This window comes from Eubalaena glacialis, chromosome 3 (assembly GCF_028564815.1).
Source record: "Eubalaena glacialis isolate mEubGla1 chromosome 3, mEubGla1.1.hap2.+ XY, whole genome shotgun sequence".
NCBI lineage: Eukaryota > Metazoa > Chordata > Mammalia > Artiodactyla > Balaenidae > Eubalaena > Eubalaena glacialis.
In genome coordinates, this window is record NC_083718.1 from 53,821,891 (window position 1) to 53,836,690 (window position 14,800).

At 35.8% G+C, this 14,800-nt stretch overlaps 1 protein-coding gene across 4 annotated transcripts in view; it reads right to left on the reverse strand.

Annotated features, from left to right (window-relative positions):
- Window positions 1–14,800, reverse strand: part of TOR1AIP1 (torsin 1A interacting protein 1) — a 43,655-nt gene that overhangs the window by 15,125 nt on the left and 13,730 nt on the right. For all 4 annotated transcript variants that reach the window (XM_061183061.1, XM_061183058.1, XM_061183062.1 and 1 more), the window contains 2 exons: window positions 1,315–1,356; window positions 400–486 (listed from right to left, as the gene is read on the reverse strand). In XM_061183061.1, coding sequence (XP_061039044.1) covers window positions 400–486; window positions 1,315–1,356 — 129 coding nt within the window. The remainder of the gene's footprint in view (window positions 1–399; window positions 487–1,314; window positions 1,357–14,800) is intronic.

The window sequence follows — 14,800 nt, forward strand, 5'->3', positions numbered from 1 at the left end:
TGCTCCACAGCATGTGGGATCGTCCCGGAGCAGGGCTCGAACCAGTGTCCCCTGCATTGGCAGGCAGATTCTTAACCACTGCGCCACCAGGGAAGTCCCTCTATAAAATTTTTTTTAAAATCACAAATAACTCTTCTTTTGAGCACAAAAATATCTTATGTTCCATGAACAACAAAGCAAGGTAAAAGTGATTTGTTTGTTTAAATATTACATTACTAATCAGATGTATACATGGAATCAGTAATTTTAAAAAATGTTTAAAAGCACACTTTTTAAAAAGTAGTTTTAATAAATACTTCAAAATACTTTTTAAAAAAGCAAATTCACAGAATACCTTTATACTTTAACTAAAAATATAGCTCCTAAGATAAGAGTCATATGTACATAAAGCAATGTTACCTCCAGACTCAACAGAATCCCCGGATCTGACCTTAACAACCGTAACATCACTGTCAGAGCTGTCTTGATCATCTTCCTCCGTTTCCCCTAAAAAGAAATAAAAATATACTAGTATAGTCTTTATTCTAAGGCTCTAAAGATCTGGATTAAAAAATAAAAACAAGTAATTCAACATTAAAATGAAGCCTTTTAAATAATTGGATATAGAATTGCTATTTATTATGCTTACTATCCTGAGTCACAAAGTTCTAAATAAGCTAAAATTGAGCTCATTTATTTTATCTTCTCTGAGGTAAGTAATTATATCCCAAACAAATATTCAATAAGATTATATTCTGAGGCTTTAATGTAGAGTTGAAAAGTAAACAAGTGAACATTAAATAGAAGAAAAGTTTTACCTTATGGGGAGGAAAAGTACATATAGTTAGTGTATAAATTCAGACAAGATTAGTATATGCACGCATATGTGTTTGCATATATGTGTGTGTGTTTGCAAACAGGGTGTGTGGATACATACACCCGTATACAAACATTTCAGTATGCAGGTGACTAATCTCAGATTATGGTGAACTTAAAAATGGACTAAATTTTACTGTACTATTCAAACATAGACTGGTTATGAGAATTTGAAAACTGATTATTTTAATACCATAATCAAAGGCCAGCACATGCCAGAAACAGAAAATATTAGCTTTGCTTAAATTAACTCAAACAGACAAAAGATCCTTAAAATGCACAGAAAGGCTATCATTCTATCCTATTTTACCTGTCCATTTAGCAGTTCAGATAAGCATGAATTTTTTTTCCCAAAAAGACACTATTTTCTGCTCTCTCTTAAGTATTTAGCAAAATTGCTTCTAATCTTAACAACAAAAAGATTTAGAATATATTGCATGATATTTTAAGAGAAAATACCTTCTTCTGAGAAATTGACCTTCTGTTGGACACTGGTGGCTTCTAGAAGAGAGAAGCATACATGTTGTATGTAACATCATAAGCCAAAGCTCAGGAATAAATAAGAGCATCTAATTTAGGAAAGTGAACATTACATCACACCAATTAAACTTTTTTTTGTTAAATTATAAAAAAAGAATCAATTAATTCCCTTTACATTATTTCAGGAATAAGTCTGCTACAAACTAGAATCAGAAAGAGTTTACTGTTCCTTCACCCAGAGGTCTATTTGTATTATAAAATGTAACCTGTGTTTGCAGAAAACATGAAACTCTATGTTGATAAATACAGTCCCTAAAGGTTTACTGTATTCTTATTCTCATATCTGCTAGATTCCCTATACTCTTTTGAAAAGCCAACCACACCAGGAGAGTTGAAAAACCAGTTCTTTAATGCATCAGTGCATCCAAAGAGGATGTAAGAAAGGTAAAGAAACTCTCCTAGTTCCAGCAGGTCCACATACACCACTCTTTCTCAGAGCCAGAGAATCTGGACAAAGATAAACGAGCAAAATGTGTCAAACAAATGCAGTATTTTTACATCGGCTATTCTGACTTTTATTTTTGTATTTTTGGCCGCGCCCCGCAGCTTATGGTATCTTAGTTCCCCGACCAGGGATCGAACCCAGACCCTTGGCAGTGGAAGCACAGAGTCCTAACCACTGGACCGCCAGGGAATTCTGTGATTTTTTTTTTTTTTTTAAGTAAAGGAAGATATACCCAAATGCAAGCATTGCACAATTGGGCTAAAATACTGCTGAATGATCATATGAGAGGTAGTATGTTCCACAAAGCTGAAAATTCGTGTTTGCTTTCAGATTTTCCTCTATTGATTTTAACCCCTATTTGCTTTACAAAAGAAAAAAAAAACTGTACTGTAGAAGGCAACTACCAAAACATTATATGGTGAATTTGGAAATACTTTTTAAAAATCAGTTTAATTAGATTGGTATAATACTAGTCAAACTACTCTTACTCAATAGTGGCAAGTGCAAATCAGTATTTGCCAACATTTTTGCTATAAAAAAAATTAACCCTGAGAAAATTGCTAGTAATACTATGCTACTCTTTCCTTAGAAAGACTGTCCTTTCATTTTATCTTTTTTCTCCAAGCAGAAAAATGGAAAGTCAAACTTGTCTTAGTGCTATTCCCTTAAAATTTGTTAATATTTCCATTCACACAAAAAGGTATTGTTCCCTTTTTGAAGTTTTGTTTTCTAAGTGCATAACTATTACAGTATTTCTTTTTTGGACAGCTGTTTTGCTTTATTCATTTATACAACTATTCACATAGCATGCAAACAAAAAATATTTTCTTAAGAGTCAATGGTCATGTCTTAGTTATTATTTTAATAATAGTAAGTCCTTAATATTTTCATGTTGCTAGTTAGTTTTCAAAAAACTTCATGTCTTTTCTGATTCCCATAATGTCATAAGGGAATACTATCATAGGTAAGGCTCAAAGATACTAAGTGAATTGTCTAAGGGTGTCAGGACTAACAAGTGACAAAAAAGGACTTGAATACAGACTCTTCTGATTTCTAGTCTACTACCTTCTACCACTGCATTAGTTTTGTTCATAATGGCACATAGTAAGCACTCAGTAATCTGTTTAAATTTATTTTTAAATTAATTTTTAAAATTCATTTTTAAAAGCAGTTTAAGATTCATGAAATTGAGGGGGAGAGAGATTTCCCATATGCTCCCTGCACCCAGACATGCATAGTCTTCCCCTTTACCAACATTCCAATCAGAGTGGTACATTTGTCACAACTGATGAACCTATATAGACACATCGTAATCACCCAAAGACCATAATTTACATAACAGCTCAATCTTGATGTTGTACCTTCTATGGGTTTAGACAAATGTATAATGACATGTATCCACCATTATGATATCATAGAGTATTTTCACTGTCCTAGAGATCTTCTGTGCTCTACCTATATTCATTGCTCCCCCATCTCCCACCCCCACCCCAAACTCTTGGCAATCACTGATCTTTTTATTGTCTCAAGAGTTTTGCCTTTTCCAGGATATCATATAGTTGGAATCATACAGTATGTAGCCTCTTCAGATTGGCTTCTTTCACTTAGTAAGATTCACTTAAGGTTCCTCCATGTCTCTTCATGGCTTGATAGCTCTTAACACAATAATATCCCATTGTCTGGATGTTTATTTATCCACTCACCCATGGAAGGACATCTTGGTTGTTTCCAAGTTTTGGCAATTATGAATAAAGCTGCCATACGTGTGTGCAGGTTTGTGTGTGGACATAAGTTTTCAACCCTTTTGGGTAAATATCAAGGAATGGGATTGCTGGATTGTATGGTAAGAGTCTGTTTAGTTTTGTAAGAAACTGTAAAACTAACTTCAAAGTGGTTGGACCATCTTACATTCCCAACAGCAATGAATAGGATTTCCTGTTGCTTCACATCCACATAAGCATTTGGTGTTGTTAGCGTAGGTATGTAGTGGTATCTCGTTTTCAATTGCATTTCCCTGATGACATACAATGTAGAGCAACTTTTCAAACGTTTATTTGCCACCTGTATGTCTTCTTTGGTGAGGTGTCTGTTACGGACTTCAACCCATTTTTAAATCAAGTTGTTTTCTTATTGTTGAGTTTTAAGAGTTCTTTGTATATTTTGGATAACAGTCCTTTCTCAAATATGTCATTCGCAAATATTTGCTCACAATCTGTGGCTTGCCTTCTCATTCCCTTGACATTGTCTTTTGCTGAGCAGAAGTTATAATTCTAACAAAGTTCAGCTTATCAGTTATTTCTTTCATGGATAATGCCTTTGGTTTATACCTAAAAAGGCATCACCATACCCAAGGTCATCTAGATTTTTCTCCTATGTAAACTTCTAGTTTTATAGTTTTGTGTTTATATTTAGGTCTGTGATCTATTTTGAGTTAATTTTTGTGAAAGGTGTTAAGGTCTGTGTTCAGATTCTTTTTTTTTTTTTTTTTTGCATGTGGATGTCCAGTTGTCCCAGTACCATTTGTTGAAAAGACTCTCTGTTCCATTGTACTGCCTTTGCTCCTTTGTCAAAGATCAGTTAACTATATGTGGGTCTATTTACAAGCTCTTTATTCTATTCCAACGATCTACTTGTCTATTCTTTTGACAATACCACATTGTCTCAATTACTGTAGCTTTAGGTTTAGTTTAGCTTGAGGCTGAGTACTGTCCTACTTTATTCTTCCAATATTGTGTTAGCTATTCTGGGTCTTTTGTTTCTCCACACAAACTTTAGGACTAACTTGTTGATATCCATGAATTAACTTGCTGGGATTTTGATTGGTGTTGCATTGAATCTACAGATTAAGTTGGGAAGAAATGACACCTTGACAATAATGAGTCCTCCTATCCATAAACATGGAATATCTCCCCATTTATTTAGCAGTTCTTTGATTTCATTCATCAAAGTTTTGTAGTTTTTTTCATATAGATCTTGTACATATTTTGTTAGATTTATATCTAAGTATTACATGTTGGGGTATGCTAATGTTAATTATATTGTGTTTTTATTTTCAAGTATCTCTTGTTCACTACTGGTATATAAGACAGTGCTTGACTTTTGTATATTAACCTTGTATCCTACAACTTTGCATAACTGCGTAAGTTCCAGAAGGTTTTTTTTTTTTTTTTTTCCAGAAGGTTTTTTGTCCATTCTCTTGGATTTTCTACATAGACAATCATGTCATCTGTGAATAAAGACAGTTGTATTTCTTCCTTCCCAATCTGTATACCTTTTATTTCCTTTGTCTTATTGCATTAGCTAGAACTTCCAGCACAATATTGAAAACTTGTGAGCAAGGACATCCTTGCCTTGTACCTGATGTTAGTACAAAAGCTTCCAGTTTCCTACCATTATTACACATGTTAGCTGTAGTTTCTGTAGATAGTCTTTATCAAGTTGACAAAGTTTATCTCTATTCCTAACTGAGGATTTTTATCATGAATGGGTGTTGGACTCTATCAAATGTTGTTTTCTGCATCTATTGATATGATCATATGATTTTTCCTTAGTCTGTTGATGTGTTGGATTATATGAATTGATTTTCAAATGTTAAACCAGCCTTGCACACCTGAGATAAATCCTATTTGGTTGTAGTGTATTAATTCTCTTCGTACTTTTAAAAATTTGATTTACTAACATTTTGTTGAAGGTTTTTGCATCTGTGTCCATGAGAAATATTTTTTAAACATTTTTTTAAAAATTTAAGTAACATTGATCTGTAAGTTTCATGTGTACAGCATTTTATTTCTACTTCTATATACCCTACAATGTGCTCACAACCACAGACTTATTTTCTGGGACTTCCCTGGTGGCACAGTGGTTAAGAATCCGCCTGCCAATGCAGGGGACACGGGTTCGATCCCTGCTCCGGGAAGATCCCACATGCAGCAGAGCAACTAAGCCCATGTGCCACAACTACTGAGCCTGTGCTCTAGAGCCCGCAAGCCACAACTACTGAGCCTGTGTGCCACAACTACTGAAGCCCATGCACCACAACGAAGAGCAGCCCCCACTTGCTGCAACTAGAGAAAGCTCGTGCGCAGCAATGAAGACCCAATGCAGCCAAACATAGATAATAAACAAATAAATTTATTAAAAAAAAACTTATTTTCCATCCATCACCATGCAGTTGATCCCCTCTACCCACTTCCCCTTCCCCACTGCCCCTTCCCCTCAGATAACCACTACTTTGTTCTATCTACATGTTTGTTTTTGTTTGGTATGTTCATTTATTTTTAAATGTTTATTAGTTTTTTTACATTCCCCATATGAATGAAATCATATGTATGTCTTCCTCTGTCTGACTTAGCTCACTTAGCATAATGCCCTCAAGATCCATCCACACTGTCACAAATAGCAAAATTTCATCGTTTTTTATGGCTGGGTAGTATTCCATTGTATACATATACCACATCTTCTTTATCCATTCATCTGTTGATGGGCACTTCGGTTGTTTCCGTACCTTGGCTATTGTAAATAATGCTGTGATGATTATAGGGGTGGGTGGTGGTGCAGATATCTCTTCAGATTAGTATCTTCATATTCTTTGGATAAATGTCCAGAAGTAGGATAGCTGGATCATATGGTAGTTCTATTCTCAATTTTTTGAGGAATCTCTAAATAGTCTTCCATAGTGACTGTACCAACTTACATTCCTACCAACAATGTATGAGGGTGTCCCTTTTCTCCATATCCTTGCCAACACTTGTTATTTCTTGCCTTTTTGAGAATTTTAACAGATGTGAGGTGATATCTCACTGTGATTTTGATTTGCATTTCCCTAATAATCAGTGATGTTGAACATTTTTTCATGTGCCAGTTAGCCATCTGTATGTCTTCTTAGGAAAAATGTCTATTCAGCGCCTATGCCCAATTTTTAATCAGGTTGTTTGGGTTTTTTTGTTTTTGAGTTGTATGAGTTCTTCATATATTTTGGATATTAACCTCATATTTGATATGTCATTTGCAAATACTTTCTCCCATTCAGTAGGTTGTCTTTTCATTCTATTGATGGTTTCCTTTGCTGAAGAAGCTTTTTAGCTTGATATAATCTCACTTGTTAAATTTTGCGTGTTTCCCCTGCATGAGGAGACGTATCTAGGAAGATACTGCGAAGACTGATGTCACAGAGCATATTGTCTCTGCTTCTTCTAGAGTGTAGTTTCATCTTATATTCAAATATTTAGTCCATTTTGAGTTAGTTTTTGTGTATGGTTTGGTCTAGTTTCATTTTTCTGCATTTGGCTGTCCAGTTTTCCCAATACCATTAATTGAAGAGACTATCCTTTTTCCATTGTATGTTCATTGCTCCTTTGTCATAAATTAATTATCCATATGTGTGTGGGCTTATTTCTGGGTTCTCAATTGTGTTCCATTGATCTATATATGTTTTCCTGCCATAGCAACCATGCTGTTTCTATGTCTTTGTAGTATAGTTTGGAATCAGGGCGCGTGATACCTCCAGCTTTGTTCTTTTTTCTCAGGACTGCTTTGTCTACTAGGGGATTTTTGTGGTTCTATATAAGTTTTAAAATTTTTTGTTCTTTTCTGTGAAAAATGTTTTTGGGATTTTGATAGGGATTGCACTGAATCTGTAGTTTGCTTTAGGTAATAAGTACATTTTGACGATGTTAATTCTTCCAATCCATGAGCATAGAATATCTTGCCATTTATTTGTGTCTTCTTCAATTCAACAGTGTCTTATATTTTTCACTGTACATGCCTTTTACCTCCATGATTAAATTTACTTCCAGGTATTTTATTATTTTTGTTGTAATTGTAAATGACATTGCTTTCTTTCCTTCCTTTTTTTTTTTAACATTCTTATTGAAGTATGATTGCTTTACAATGGTGTGTTAGTTTCTGTTTTATAACAAAGTGAATCAGCTCTACATAAACAAATATCTCCATATCTACTCCCTCTTGCGTCTCCCTCCCACCCACCTAGGTAGTCACAAAGCACCGAGCTGATCTCCCCGTCCTATGCACGTTGTTTTCTTAGTTGCTCTGAAGCATGTGGGATGCTCTTGGACCAGGGCTCAAACCCGTGTCCCGTGCATTGGCAGGCAGATTCTTAACCACTGCATCACCAGGGAAATCCCCAGATTTTTATATATTGATTTTATATCCTGCAACTTTACTGTATTCATTTATTATTTCTACTTCTTCCTTCCCAATTTGGACACCTTTTATTTCTTTTTTCTTATCTAATTGCTCTGGCTAGGACTTCCAATACTATGTTGAATAGGAGTGGTAAGAGTGCACATTCTTGTTTTATTCCTGATCTTACAGGGATAGTTTTCAATTTTTCACCATGGAGTATCATGTTAGTTGTGGGTTTATCATAATATGGCTTTTATTATGTTGAGGTATGCCCCTACTATACCAACTTCAGAATTTTTATCATAAATCAGTATTGAATCTTGTTAAATGCTTTTTCTGCATCTACTGAGATGATCTTATGGCTTTTATCCTTCATTTTATTAAGGTGGTGTATCACGATGATTGATTTTATAATGTTGAACCATCCTTGAACGGAATAAATCCCACTTGATCATGGTGTAGGATCTTTTCGATATATTGTTGAATTCAGTTTGCTAATATTTTGTTCAGGATTTTTGCATCTATGTTCATCAGAGATACTGGACTGTAATTTTTTGTTGTTGTTATCAACCTCTGGTTTTGGTATCATGGTGACATTGGCCTCTTAACACATTATTGACCAGGGGATTTCTGCAGAAACTAACGCCTGTGGCGTCTCTGGTCAATAATGTGTTAAAGTGAGTTAGGAAGTATTCCCTTCTTTTCAGTTTTTTTTAAAAAATTAATTATTTATTTATTTTTGGCTGTGTTGGGTCTTCGTTTCTGTGCGAGGGCTTTCTCTAGTTGCGGTGAGCGGGAGCCACTCTTCATCGCGGTGCGCGGGCCTCTCACTATCGCAGCCTCTGTGAGCACAGGCTCCGGACGCGCAGGCTCAGTAGTTGTGGCTCATGGGCCCAGTTGCTCCGCGGCATGTGGGATCTTCCCAGACCAGGCTCAAACCTGTGTTCCCTGCATTGGCAGGCGGATTCTCAACCACTGCACCACCAGGGAAGCCCTCTTTTCAGTTTTATGGAACAGTTTGAGAAGGATAGGTATTAAATCTTCATTGAATGTTTGGTAGAATTCGCCTGTGAAGCCATGTGGTCCTGAACTTTTGTTTTTTGGGAGTTCTTTGATTACTGTTTCAATCTCTGTACAAGTGATCAGTCTATTCAGATTTTCTTCCTGATTCAGTCCTGGAAGGTTGTATGATTCTAAGATTTTGTCCATTTCTTCTAGGCTGTGCAATTTGTTGGTGTATAGCTGTTAATAATACTCTCTTAAAATCCTTTGTATTTCTGTGGTATCTGGTTTTTTTCCTCTTTTGTTTCTAATTTTATTTATCAGAGCCTTGTTGTTTTTTTCCTTAGTGAGTCTAGCTAACAGTTTGTCAATTTTGTTTATCTTTCCAAAGAACCAGTTCTTAGTTTCATTGATCTTTTCTACTGTCTTTTTAGTTTCTTATTTATTTCTACTTTTATCTTTACTTTTTCCTTAATTATGCTAACTTTGGGATTCGTTTGTTCTTCTTTTTCTAGTTTCTTTAGGTGCAAGGTTAGATTGTTTGAGACTTTTCCTGTTTCTTGAGGTAGACCTTATTGATATAAACTTCCCTCCTTGTAAAGCAACCATACTCCAATAAAAATTAATTAAAAAAAAAAAGACATGGATGTACTCTGTAATGATCTATATGGGAAAAGAATCTTTAAAAAAAGTGGATATATGTATAACAGATTCACTTTGCTGTAAACCTGAATCTAACACAACATTGTAAATCAACTATATTCCAATAAAAATAATTAAAAATAAAAATTAAAAAAAAAACCCTTCCCTCTTTTACTCCATCCCATAGATTTTGGTATATTGTATTTTCATTTACATTTGTTTTCAAGTAATTTTTATTTCTCCTTCAATTTCTTCATTGACCCAATAGTTGTTCAGTTTCCATATATTTGTAATTTTTCTAGTTTTCTTCTTGTAGTTGATTTCTAGTTTCATTCTATTGTGGTAAGAGAAGATGGCATATGACTTCAATCTTCTTAAATTTACGGAAACTTGTTTTGTGTCCCAACATATCATCTATCCTTGAGAAAGTTCCACGTTCACTTGAGAAGAATGTATATTCTGCTGTGTTTGGATGGAATGTTCTTTAAAAATCTATCAACTCTATCTGGTCTAATGTTTCATTTAAGGCTAGCGTTTCCTTGTTGACTTTCTGTCTGAAAGATCTGTCTGTTATGTTATCACTGTTACGTCTTCTTGATAAATTGTCACTGTTATGTCTTCTTAATAAATTGTCTCCTTTATTATTATATACTGTTCATTTTTGTCTCTTGTTACCTTTTTTGGCTTGAAGTCTACTTTTTCTGATATGAGTATGGCTATACTAGCTTTCTTTTGGCTGCTATTTGCTTGATGTAACATCTTCCATCCCTTTACTTTTAGCCTATGTTTGTCTTTAGAGCTATGTCTTCTAGAGGAAACATATAGTTGTTTTTCAATCCATCCAGCCACTCTGTGTCTTTTGATTGGTGAGTGCAATCCATTTTTATTTAGGGTGATTATTGATAGATAAGTACTGCCATCATATCTTTTTTTTCCTGGTTGATCTATACCTTGTTTCTCCTAGTGCTTCTGTCTGGCAATTTTTATTTATTTATTTATTTATTTTGATGTGGACCATTTTTTTCAAGTCTTTACTGAATTTGTTACAATATTGCTTCTGTTTCATGTTTTGGTTTTTTGGCCATGAGGCACGTGGATCTTAGCTCCCCAACCAGGGATTGGACCCGCACCCCCTGCATTGGAAGGTCAAGTCTTAACCACTGGACCACCAGGGAAGTCCCCTGTCTGCCATTTTGGTTGAGTGGTTTTCTAAGATATTTTTCTCAGGTTTCTCTCGTTATGTTGTGTGTCTCTGCTCTATGTTAATGTTCTGTGTTTACCCTGAGGTTTGTATAAAACATCTTAGTTAAAATAGTCCTTTTTCTACTGATATCTTCATTTACCTATACAAGTTTCCCCTTTTATGTTTTTGTTGTCTTAAGTTATTCCTTTTTATGTTGTGAGTTTGTTATCAAGGTGAAATAGTTATATTATTCTGCTTTTTTTCTCCCTTTAACCTTTATGTGATAGAGGGTTTAAAAAATTTGATAGACCGTTGCAATTTTCTAGTTCTATTTATCATCTTGCTCAAAGTTTTGTATATTTTGGCCACTTTGTCTCTGGTTGAAGAGCTCCTTTCAATAGAGCTTGCAAGGCAGGTTTAGTGTTGATGAACTCTTTCAGCTTTTGTCTGGGAAAGTCTTTTTCTCCTTCATATGTGAATGTTAACTTTGCTGGATAGAGTATTCTTGTGTGACAGTTCTTATCTTTCAGTATTTTGAGAATGTCATTCTACTCCTGGCCTGTAGGGTTTCTGCTGAGAAATCCACTGATAGCCTAATGGGGGGTTCCTTTGTATGTAGGTCACCATTATTTTTTCCCTGGCTGCCTTTAGAATACTGTTATTGAATTTTGACAATTTTAATATTATGTCTTGGAGGAGGTCTTTTTGCAGAGGTAATTAGGTGTTCTCTTAGCTTCATGGGCTTGTATATGCAGCTCCTTCCCTAGGTTTGGGAAATTCTCAGCTATTATTTCTTTAAATAACCTCTCTGTTCCCTTCTCCTTCTGGGATACCCATTATCCTAACGTTGCCCTTCCTAAAAGAGTTGGACTTCTCTCATAGGATTTCCTCGTTTTTAAAACATCTTATTTCTCTTTCCTCTTCTACTTGTATCATTTCTAGATTTCTATTTAGAGGTCACTATCTCTCTCTTCCATGTGGCCTGCTCTATTTCCAATACTTTCTAATAAATTCTTCATCTTATTTATTGTGTTCCTCAGCTCCAGAATTTGTCTGTCTTTTAGAATTTCAATGTCTTTGGTAAAGTATTCCTTCTGTTCATTAATTTTATTGCTGAGCTCATTAAACTGCTTGAGTTTTATTGTATCTCCTTGTGTACCTTTAAGATAGCTATTTTGAATTCTTTATCAGTCAGATTACAATATTTCATGACTTTAAGTTTTGTTTCTGGAGAACTGTCATTTTCTTTTTGTGGTATAGTGTTACTGTGGTTCTTCATGTTGTCTGATGATGAATTGTTCCTCTGTCAGCGCATTTAATATTAAACGACAGGTTAGGAGTTAGATTCCTTTGTTTTCCAGTCAGTGGCACTATCACATAAGTTTTTAGTTTTTCTTACCCGAGCTGCCACTGGTTAGTACATCTGAGTGGCACTTTCTAGCCTCCACTTTCTCTGTAAGAGGTGTGGCTCTGTGCCTTTGTTGTACCTTTTTGTGCCACCAGGGTTGTAGCTCCTTGCTTCTGCTAGAGTTGCTGTCGTCACCAAGATGGTGAGCTCTTTCCTTTCCTTGCGCCTGGGATCCCGAGACACAGGTTCCACCATCGGGGGAAGGGGAGAGGATGGAGGGGGAAGAGGGAGCTGGAGTCATGCAGGCAACTCTACCTTGTCTGTTGTAAGGTTTGCAGGCTATGCCACTGTGAATAGGAGGTGGAGGGGCCTGTGGATGTGGGCACCTCAGCAGCTGTTGTGATGGGGTCCTAGGCCCCACTGCTGCTACTCACCAGTTACTTGTGGCCATGGGTGCTGGTGCACTCAGTTGGCTCAAGTCATGCATGTAGCCTTTCTTGCAGTTACTGGGTTCTCTGAAGCTATGGGCTCTGCTGTCCCATCAAGGGACTCAAATTGCAGGCCCCATCTCCACTGTTCCCTCAGTTCCACTTCCACTCAGTGTTAAAATTCACCCAGCTTTAGATGTACAGATATGTGGAATTCTCCAGCATCCTGTTGTTTTGGGCAGAGGCACCTTTGTTAAGTTGTGGATGTTTCACTGGTTGTAGAGTGAAGGGGAGAGACAAAGGTAGATGCTTCACTCTGCTGTGTTTCTGACATTGGTCTATAGTTTTTTCTCAGGATGTTTTCGTCTAGTTTTGGTATTAGCATAATGCTGGCCTCACAGAATGAGTTAGGAAGTAATTCCTCTGCTTCTATACTCCAAGAGATTGTAGAGAATTGGTATAATTTCTTCCTTAAATGTTTGATAGAATTCACTCGGAAACTCATCTGGGCCTGGTGCTTTCTGTTTTGGAAGGTTATTAATTATTGATTCAATTTACTTAAGAGATATAGATCTATTTGGATCACCTATTTCTTCTTGAGTGAGTTTTAGCAGATTATGTCTTTTGAGGAATCAGTTCATTTCATCTAGGTTATCAAATCTCTAGCACAGAGTTGTTCATAAAATTCCTGTGTTATCCTTTTAATTTCCATGGGATCTATAGTGTCCCCTCTTTTATTCCTGACATCAGTAATTTGTGTCCTACTTTTTTTTCCTTTTTTTTTTCTTCTTTCCTTTTCTTTTTTTCTTAGTTAGCTTGGATAGAGGCTTCACCTTTGAAGGACAGTTTTGCAAGGTACAGAATTCCAGGTTGGTGGGGTTTTTTTCTTTGAACACTTTAAATCTTTCACTCCAATCTCTTCTTGCTTGCATGATTTCTGAGGAGATGTTAGATGTAATTCTGACCTTTATTCCTTTACAGGTCATGTGTTGTCTTCCTCTGACTTTTGGGATTTTTTAATTTTTGACATTCTGTGGTTTAAAAAGGATATGCCTAAGTGTATTTTTATTTTTTGGCATTAATCCTGCTTGGTGTTTGTGAGCTTCCTGGATCTGAATTTAGTGTTTGACATTAATTTGGGAAATTCTCAGTCATTATTATTTCAAACATTTCTTCTGTTCCTTTCTTCTCCTTCTATTATTCACATTATGCATACATTATTACACCTTTTGTAGCTTTCGCACAGTCTAGGATATTCTGTATTATTCAGTCATTGTTCTCTTTGAGTTTTGGTTTCAAGGATTCTATTTTTTTTAATTGAGATATAACTGATACTTAACATTGTGTTATGGGTAAGGTGTACAATGTGTTGATTTGATACATTTATATATTGCAATATGATTATCATCATAGCACTAACACATCATGCCACATAATTATCATTTCTTTGAGGATCCTGTTGATATATCCTGTAGAGATTCTTTCCTTAGCCGTGTCCAGTCCAATAAGCCCATCAAAAGCATTCTTCATTTCTGTTACAGTGCTTTTTTATCTGTAGCATTTCTTTTTGATTCTTTCTTAGGATTTCTCTCGGCTGACATTGTTTTTCTGCTCTTGCATGCTGTCTACTTTATCCATTAGAGTCCTTAGCATATTAGTAATAGTTGTTTTAAATTCCTGGTCTGATAATTCTAACATCCCTGCCATGTCTGGTTGATGTTGCTGTATCTTTTCAAATTGTGTTTTTTGCATTTTGGCATGTTTTGTAATTTTTTCTTGATAGCTGGACATGCTGTACTGGGTAAAAAGAACTGCTGTAAATAGATCTTTAGTAAGGTGGTGGTCAGGTGTTGGGGAAGGGGAAGTATTCTATAGCTCTAGGGCTCTGTTTTTAGTTAAGCTTATGCCTCTGGACCGTGAACTTCAAAACAGTTCCTCACCTTTTTTCCCTTCCCCTTTAGGTGCGACAGGATGTTCAGAGTGGTCTGGTGTTGGGTATTTCCCTTCCTTCAGGTCAGTTAGGCTTTGATAATAATAGAGTAGGTTAGGTTCCAGTTAACTAGATTTCCCTGAGGGCTTGCCTTGTTAAGAACAGAATGCCCTGGCATATTTCAAAATGTTTCCTTTCTCCCTCTACCTTGCAGAAGTACGAGGGGATTTTTTGCTGATATTCATTATGGGAGCCTGGCTGAGCTTCTGGAGGTAAATTTCAC